The sequence below is a fragment of the Salmo salar genome, chromosome ssa18 (genome assembly GCF_905237065.1).
Source record: "Salmo salar chromosome ssa18, Ssal_v3.1, whole genome shotgun sequence".
NCBI classification, from domain to species: domain Eukaryota; kingdom Metazoa; phylum Chordata; class Actinopteri; order Salmoniformes; family Salmonidae; genus Salmo; species Salmo salar.
Genome location: NC_059459.1, coordinates 70534147 through 70543282, shown reverse-complemented (window position 1 = coordinate 70543282; position 9136 = coordinate 70534147). Strand labels below are relative to the sequence as shown.

The 9136-nt window shown below is 43.9% G+C and overlaps 1 protein-coding gene across 2 annotated transcripts; it reads left to right on the top strand.

The window, feature by feature from the left end:
• Positions 1-627: 627 nt before the first annotated feature.
• Positions 628-8796, top strand: LOC106578011 (uncharacterized). Of its 2 annotated transcripts, none has more exons than XM_014156540.2 (7): positions 628-1023; positions 1997-2094; positions 2634-4478; positions 4678-4914; positions 4989-5213; positions 5387-5453; positions 7768-8796. In XM_014156540.2, the coding sequence occupies exons 1-7, from the start codon at positions 852-854 to the stop codon at positions 8517-8519; spliced, it is 3396 nt and encodes a 1131-aa protein (XP_014012015.1). In that variant the 5' UTR covers positions 628-851; the 3' UTR covers positions 8520-8796. The 2 variants fall into 2 exon arrangements, with proteins under 2 accessions (XP_014012015.1, XP_014012014.1); XM_014156539.2 differs by having other exon boundaries at positions 1997-2109.
• Positions 8797-9136: the final 340 nt, after the last annotated feature.

Here is a 9136-nt window from a genome sequence, read left to right as displayed (position 1 = left end):
TGTCTGATTTCTGAAAAGCACCTGAATTCAGCAATAATGATGTGTATGTAGCCTACATACACACCCACAGTATATGCTATGGTAAACATTGGACTCAATAGCTAATCACTTAGCCTAAACATACACCCTGCAGTATACGGCAACAAAAAAATGCATTTATGGTTCTCAGGTCAGCCCAACAGTGGCAGTGGAGCACCTCACTGTATGGAGCCTTTCCCTCTACCATTGGGCGGATTCGATTATGCTGAGCCGATTTGAACCGGCAAGCGTGGTTCAAATCGAATAGCAATCTGTCACTTGGTCATGTTGTCAACATTGCTGCATGATGTATCATCCGGAAACATAGAAAATCTATTTTCCATACAATATATATTTGAATTTTCAAACTAGTTTTCATCGGAAAGGCAGATAAAGTGTTAATATGTATCAAAAGCAATCACTTTTGCATGTGAAAACAAAAAATCCTTCTCATTACCCCGCATGTTTAATTACACCACTTTTGATTTGAGCCGACATCACTGTGGGCTTTGAACCGGGCCAGGAGGCAGCCCTGTTCCAAAACGAATGCAATCAGCTTTCACCCGGTGCAAAATCGGCAAACCTGGGCGACCGGGCCAGATCAACCGAATCCCCACAACGAGCAGCGCGTGAACACAGACGTTGATTTTCCGTACGGGCCGGACGGACTAAATCTGAACCAATAATAGACGACTAGGCGATCTCTATAGTTCATCAAGTTATGCAAATCTGATCAAAGAATATGAATTCGTGCCCAAGCGTGGGTGTATGTGGTGGCAGCAATGTAGTTATTCTCCTCGATCGACTGACTAATAGCCAGGCTACTTTATAATATGGACGTTTACAAATACCCTGTTTTCTTCGAGTGCCAGACTCTGGACACATCACAGAAAGAGAAGATAAAAAAGTATTTTGAAATTCGACGTAAATCCGGTGGCGGAGATTGTGGACCAGTAGAATCAGTTGGTGACAAAGTTTACAAGATTGCGTTTATTTACCGGACAGGTATGACAAAGTTAAGGCGAACTGACAGGATATTGAGAGCCTTATATATATATATATACACACACAATATAGCCTACTGTGCCAATGTCGGTTCATAAATCAAAGTTTGTTTTTTCAATATATGTTTTATTCTATGGCCCATTTGATTATTATCTATATAGACCTACATTTTGGTAAAACACTATTTAAACTTTCTAGGGGGATTTGTTGAATCAGAAAGTTTGTTAGATATGCGGTTTTCACTAGTTACCACAGCCACACATGTCAAAGTTGGCTATCATCAACATTCATGAAAACATTGCTTGATTTAAGGTTAGGGTTGGGCATAATGTTAATATTGTGGTTAAGGTTAAGGTTAGGGTTAGGTTTAAAAATCTGATTTTAATTAAGAAAATAAAATGTAGAATTAACCATGGGGCGGTAGGTAACCTAGTGGTTAGAGCGAAAGGTTGCAAGATCGAATACCCGAGCTGACAAGGTAAAAAACTGTCGTTCTGCCCCTGAACAAGGCAGTTAACCCACTGTTCCTAGGCTGTCATTGAAAATAAGAATGTGTTCTTAAATGACTTAAATAAAGGTAAACAACATTGACTTTGTGGCTGCGGTAACTAGTGATGACTGACATATATGCAATACATCTGTTATGGGCTTAAGTTTCACTTTCACATAGCCATGGACACATGCATTACTTTATATTTCATCATATTGATTAACTGTAGAGTAATTTATCAATCTTAACAGGAAGACACATTGTTTTAATAACTTTTAATATGAATTAATAACTATAGATGTACTGTACATACAGTGTATTAATTTACCCCTCTAGCCTATTTATCCTTTAACTCTTCAAGTCCTGGAGTGAATTTAAAAGGCTTAATGAATACAGTTAACATATATTATTATTATTGTTGCTGTTATTGTTCTTACTACTACATGACAACAACAACTCATTATGACTCTGTATCTTTTCCAGTCCAGGAGAGGGTACTTCAGAAAGCTCATCATGTGTTGGAGATGCCTGGAGGACCTCTCTCCCTCACTCTGAGAGACAGCCTGGAGACAAGCTCCCCAGTAAGCAGTCAGGCGGTGAGCCCAGACTATACAGACACAACTACAGTATAGATTACAGGCTGAGTGACGTAACCTGTTAGATACGACATTTCTTTTCCATAACATGCGGTTAAAACACACAGATGTCAATGGACTGTTGTTGTATTTACATCCCAGTAAACATAAGGTTTAGTCATATATCATGGATCTGTCTGTCAGGTAATAACTTTATTATCCCTTCAAATGAGGTCAAAAAAGTCTGATTTTATTGCATGTTTGATTTATGTGATATTATAATAAGTAACATAATTTACAATATGAGGAATGACAAGAACATACATTTTAGCAAAACAAATCTGTACTAAACTAAATGGACAAATGCCAAACCAGTTGCTAGATTTATCAGATAATCCAGACGCAACTGTACGGTCAACCTACAATAATAAATGAATAATAAACGTAGATAAATACAGACATAATAATCATTAAGAGTGGAATTCCCCAGGAAATACCTTTTTTCTCTGACTGACTGACCATTCCATCCCTCCCTCCCTGTCCAGACATCGCCACCCGGTGGCCTAGAGCATGAACTCCATCTAGACTCCTACCTCCTGCGATACCTGAAGGAGAGCCCTGGAGCTGGAAGAGACCTGCATCAGCAGCTGTCCTCTCTGGGCTGCTCTGTCCACCTCTACCCAGAGGATGGGAGGGCAGTGGTCAGAGATACAGACCAACCTGGGTTATGTGGAGTCAGGGTTGGGTTGGAACCATGGAAATCACAGGTAGAGAAACTGTTCAAACATCTCCATGAGCGGTACCAATGTCACTATGAGGTAAACCCATGTATGCTCCAGTCTCTGCTGCTGAGAAGTACCCTGGGTTCGGAGGATGTGAGGGTTTACTGCGAGGCAGGGGAAGGGTTTGCGGTGGTGGTTGGGGAGGGGCCCGAGGTCCAGGCCAAGCTGAAGGAGCTGGAGGCCTTCCAGGCTCAGGGTCTGAGCTCCGTGCAGCAGGAGAAGATCAGCACCACCTGTCAACTTGGACAGTCCAAGCTCCGTCTTCTAGGGAAAGTTATAGAGAAGGATGTAGGTGAGGCTGTTCCAGGGGTGAAGGTCACGCACAGGGACTCATCTCAGCTGGTGCTGGAGGGTTCAGCAAGTGAAGTCTGGACAGCCAGACAGTTAGTTACAGATACAATCTCTCTGGTGCTGGAGCGGATGGTGCCTGAGGTGTCCCTCCACCTCCTGTCCTTCCTGAGGGAGGAGTATGGGAGGCCTGGGAACCTGAGCAGTCTGCTGGGGTTGGGACTCCATGTGGAGGTAGAGCTGGGGGATACAGAGCTCCGTCTGTTCTCCCTCTCCTCTGGGAAACTGGACCAGGCTGAGAATGATCTGCTGGGGGAGTTTGGGGAGGAGAAGATTGACGTGCCCAAAGGTGCCTTCCAGGCTGAACTGAAGTCCAAACTTGAGAAGAAGGTGAAGGAGATGAACCAGAGCAGACGCAGGGTGGTAGCCAGGTATGGTCCTGGGTGTAGAGTGCAGCTGCTGGGCCACCTGAAGCAGGTTCAGGAGCTGAGGGAGGAGATTGGGGCCTTTCTGAGAGACCAATCCAATGTAAGAGTCTTGGGACGCCCTCAACAGAACCATGTCGCAGTCGAAGCAAGCGCTGGACCAAGAAGTGAGGAGACGGTCGCAGCCACCAGCTATCGCCTCCAGGGGGGGCTGCAGGTAGTGGTTTGTCAAGGTGACATCACTAAGGAATGGGCAGACGCACTGGTGAACTCAGCGAATGAGGATCTGGATCACGCTGGGGGCGTGGCTGCAGCTCTGAGCCAGGCGGGGGGGCCTGAGGTACAGCGGGCCAGCATAGATCTGGTTAGGCAGATCGGGAGAGTACCCACAGGTACAGTGGTAGAGACCACAGGAGGGAAGCTGCCTTGTATGATGCTGCTGCATGCAGTTGGACCAGTAGGGGGCGGCGTAGGTGGGAATGAGCGTCCTCTGCTGGAGAAGACAGTAAAGGCAGCCCTGGATCTGGCAGAGACCCTGGAGCTCCAGACCCTGGCCATGCCCTGCATCAGCTCGGGGATATTCGGCGTTCCTCTGAAGGTGTGTTCTGAGGCCATAGTCTCTGCTGTGAGGGACTTTGGGAGGGAACAGCGCATCCTTACCAAGGTCACTCTGATTGATGTGAGTGGAGAGGCAGTGAGAGCCATGCAGGAGGCCTGTGATAGGCTGTTACAGGGTAAGAGGGAGTTTTCAGGGTGGGAGGTAGAGTCCAGGACCACCACTACCACTACACATGCTCCTCAGAGAGACACCACTGCTACCTCCGCCAGGGGAACTGCTGCTCCAGAGGTCTGTGTCCAGGTGGAGATCATCCAGGGAACCATAGAGAAGCAGCAGGTGAGAGAGAGACACACTGACATGGCCACAGCCTTGATTCAACAACATTCTGTGAATTAGGTTGACTTCATACTGACTCAATGTTCCATTTCTCTTTTACACTTTCTCTTCCTTTTTCTCTTACCCTTTTACTTAATTTCTGTATCTCTTTTTCCTGCTCTCTCTGTCCGTCCGTCTTTCTGTCTCTATCTCTCTGAAGGTGGATGCCCTGGTGTCCCCCATGGTTGGTAGTGACCCTCTCTCCTCCCGAGTGGGTAATGCCTTGATGGAGGCAGCTGGACCGGCGCTGATGACAGCTTTTCTGAGGGAATCAGGGAGACGGACTGCACCTGGTGACAACGTTCTGGTGGAGGAACTGTCTGGTCTCATTTCTGGCCGTGTCTTCTTCCTCAGCTGTGCACACTGGGACAACAACCCCCAAGGACCAGCAGTACAGGTGTGTATGCTTGTGTGTGTGTGTGTTATGACCTTTGAACCTCCTTTAACCCTTGACCTCTGGTCCTGTCTCAGGCTCTGAGGCAGGGTGTGAGGAAAATCCTGACTTCTTGTGAGAACCGGGGCTTCTGTTCCGTTGCCTTCCCTGTAGTTGGAACTGGTGTGGTTCTCCAGTTCCCTCACATCGTGGCAACGCAGGTTCTGCTAGAAGAGATCCATAGGTATGAACAGAACCGAGCGAGCAGAACTCCCTTCCTTGTCCGCATTGTCGTCCATCCCAATGACAGAGATTCTACCAAGGTGAGCAGAGACTTTTAAAGAAGGTCTCAAAGAATTAAACAAAATGTCCATTAACTTCAATATGTTTCAGCCAAGACATTTTATAATACTGTCATACATCCATAATTACACATTTTTTCAACAATAAAGTTACAGTCCTTCATTGCAGTTGTATTGTTTGTTCTAATCTACAGGCTTTTCAGACTGCCCAGAATGCTTTGCATCTCAGAGGGTTTGTATTGGGCGCTCAACCAGCGCATGGTGAGTTACAACACTAAACCCCCACCTTTAAATCAAATACATTATTACTATATGAATGATACATTTCAAGTTAGAGTTATGAGAAAAAAGTAGAAACCCGCACACTGCTCAATAGTATCACTGCTCTTGACGTTTCATTTCTACCTTTAGATTTTGTGACATAGACAAAGTTAAGATATCAGACAGGGGAGGTTATATACAGTGGGCTCCAAAATGACTGGCACCCCTGACTGGCAATGCACAAATATTACTTAAAAAAATATAAACAATATAATTATAGAGATAAACTCAAAATACCAACATGTGAAAAATACTGTACTTTATTAATGTTTCAATGGAACCCAACAAAATAATTTATTGATTTAATTAAAAATCAATGTCCTCCAAATCAAGGCTTCACAATTAATGGCACCCTTAAATATTATTGTAAATAAAATGTACCAAAATTAATCCAGTAATTAAATTCCACTTATTTAAGTTTATCTAAGTGTTAAGGAACTATATTGAGCTATTACAGCACTTAATTTTTCACTAGGGTATAAAAATGAGGTAACACGCATGCAATATCCCACCATGAAGAAAAGAACTGGCAGTTCAAAAGGGACAGATGGCGGTAGACCTTCATAAATCTGGTAATGGCTACAAGAAGATCCACAAACGATTGGATATACCACTGAGCACTGTCAGAGCAATTATTAAAAAATTCTAAAGATATGGAACAGTTGAAAACGTCACGGGTAGAGGACGCAAATGCATTTTGCCCCCCAGAATAGGGAGGAGGATCGTGAGAAGCAACAAAATCCCCAAGAATCACTGAAAGAATTGCAGGCCTTGGTGGCACCAGGGGTCACCAGGTTTCAAAAAGCACCATCAGACGCCACCTCCACAACCACAGGCTCTTTGGAAGGGTTGCCAGAAGAAAGCCCTTAATGACCCCAAGACACAGACACAAGCGCTTGGAGTTTGCCAAACGTCATTTAAATTATGACTGGAAGAAGATGCTCTGGTCAGATTAGACCAAAATTGAACATTTTGGTCAGATACAGCATCGGCATGTTTGGCTTCGAAACAGATGCATACAAGGAGAGGCACCTCATACCCACGGTGAAATATGGTGGTGGGTCAGTGATGTTTTGGGGCTGTTTTAATTCCAGAGGTCCAGAGGCACTGGTTAAGATTGATGGCATAATGAATTCCACTAAGTACCAGGCAATTTTGGCTGACAATCTGGTTGCCTCTGCTAGAAGGCTGGGACTTGGCCGTATGTGGACTTTCCAACAAGACAATGACCCAAAACACACCTCAAGATCCACACAGAAATGGTTCTGTGACAACAAAATCAATGTTCTGCCATGGACATCTCAGTCGCCGGACCTCAATCCAATAGAAAACCTGTGGGCTGAGTTGAAGAGGGCAGTTGATAAGCACAAACCCAAGAATGTGAAGGATCTTGAAAGGATCTGCATAGAGAAATGGAAAAGACCATGCTGTTATCCTTGCCGGAGGTGGTTGCACTAAGTACTAAATGAGGAGTGCCAATAATTATGAAACCTTGATTTTGGTGAAATGTATTTTGTATTAAATAATTGTGTGATTTTGGTAGGTTCCATTGAAACATTAATAAAGTACAGTATTTTCACATGTTGGTATTTTGAGTTTATCTCTATAATTATATTGTTGATATTTTTTTAAGTATTGTTTGTGCATTGCCAGTCAGGGGTGTCAGTAATTTTGGAGCCCACTGTAAATAATACTCTGATCAAAAGAGAATGTTTTGGGATTTTCACCCTCCAGACATTATTTCCTCAAGGACTTAATGATGAAATGCCTATGTATGTTATGTTGTAAACGTGAACATGAATTACGCCCCTATTTCAGATTACTCTGACGGTTGTATTGCGCTGTACCCTATGATTTATGAAAACTTGCTTGGTAGGTCGATGTACTCATTGTGGTTTTACAGACGTGTTTAATACGCTTTATGTACACACTTTGTTTGAATATTTATGAAATGCATATTGTTATATTTGGTAGCACTCATTTGTTTTCCCTCGACTCCAACCCCATTCGATGCGTGGAACGGATGTGGATGGGGCTATGTCTACATAAGGGTAAAAATGTAGAAAACTCACAAAAGCTCTGATGAAGACCGTGAGCCCGATACGTAAAGCTTATTCAAGAGCAGTGATACTATCAAGAGCAGTGTGCAGATTTCTTATTTTATTCAACTGTCACAATGCACCTGCAAAAATGATGGCTCAGATGTGCGAGTGCCTTTTGAATTTGAAGATATAATTATGAACCCTCCCTATAGACATCAGGATTGTGCTGCTGGGGAAAACCGGAGGAGGTAAAAGCAGTGCTGGAAACACCATCTTCGGACAAGATGATGTGTTCCTCTCAGACAGTTCCTCCACCTCCTCAACACAGATATGTAAAGCTCATACCAAGAACATCAAAGGAAGAAACATCACCCTGATTGACACACCTGGATTCTTTGACACTGACATCCCTGAAGAGGAGCTGAAACCTAAAATAGTCAAATGTATAACAGAGTGTGCTCCGGGGCCACATGCCTTTCTCATTGTACTGAAAGTTGAACGGTACACAGTCCACGAGAACGAAGCCGTGGCGAAAATCGAGACTTATTTTTCACCAGAGGCCTTCAAATATGCCACAGTCCTCTTCACTCATGGTGACCAGCTCAATGGTTTGACCATTGAGAAGTTTGTCCAAGGGAATGATGAACTGAACAAGCTTGTGGAGAAATGTGGAGGCCGCTGTCACTTCATCGACAACAAATACTGGAACACCAATCAGCAGGGTCGGTACAGGAATCAGTATGAAGTAGCAGAGTTACTCAACACCATAGAGAAGATGGTGAGAGATAACGGAGGAGGGTTCTACACCAGTGAGATGCTACAAGAGGCAGAGAGATTAATACAAGCAGAGATAGGGAGTCTTAGGAAGGAGTCAACAGGCCAGATGTCAGAGGAAGAGATGGGAAAACAGGCTAAAGAAAGCGTGTGGAAGAAACTCCTGATCAAATTCTCAGGTATACTGTAATAACAGGTGTAGTGCAGTGTCGGTCAGTGCCGTTTAAGATGAGGGAGGACGATTGTTTTTCATGAGCATTTCCTTATTTCTATTAGAGCATATTGGATGACTGTCATTCATATTCCATTTACCCTGTTCAATGTAACAGTGATAGGTTTAGGCTACTACATGATACTCACATTTTCCCTATACCCATCATGAGGTTGCTACAACCTAGCCTATGAATGAAAGTTTACAACGTAGGTGCACATAGGTCGAGAGACAAATTTGAGGTGACAGACAGTGACATTGAATACCACCTTGCACACTCTTGCCTGCATCTAGCTGATCTAGGTTGTAATCATTAGTCCATCAGTTGCAAACGAGAGTTTCTATTGGACAAATTAACGTATGTTTATCCCCATTTTGTTCCATTTGAATAGACCCCTGATCACTCGTAAACACACAGTCACGTTGTATTCCTCCTTGCATCCATGTGCTCTCCTCCTCTCACCTTTTCCCTTCGCTTGTGGACTTCAATGCACAACACATCAGCTGTATGTGGCCAGGCTGTCACGTCCTGGCCAGTATATAAGGTTAATTGTTTTGTAGTTTGGTCAGGGCGTGGCAGGGGGTATTTGTTTTCT

What these genes read in the sequence shown, in the direction of transcription:
- LOC106578011 (XM_014156539.2), top strand. Translation starts at nt 852, where the DNA reads ATGGACGTTTACAAATACCCTGTTTTCTTCGAGTGCCAGACTCTGGAC. An exon ending in CCCAAGGACCAGCAGTACAG is followed by an intron (nt 4,915 to 4,988) that starts GTGTGTATGCTT and finishes GTCCTGTCTCAG; the next exon opens with GCTCTGAGGCAGGGTGTGAG. An exon ending in GGGCGCTCAACCAGCGCATG is followed by an intron (nt 5,454 to 7,767) that starts GTGAGTTACAAC and finishes CCCTCCCTATAG; the next exon opens with ACATCAGGATTGTGCTGCTG.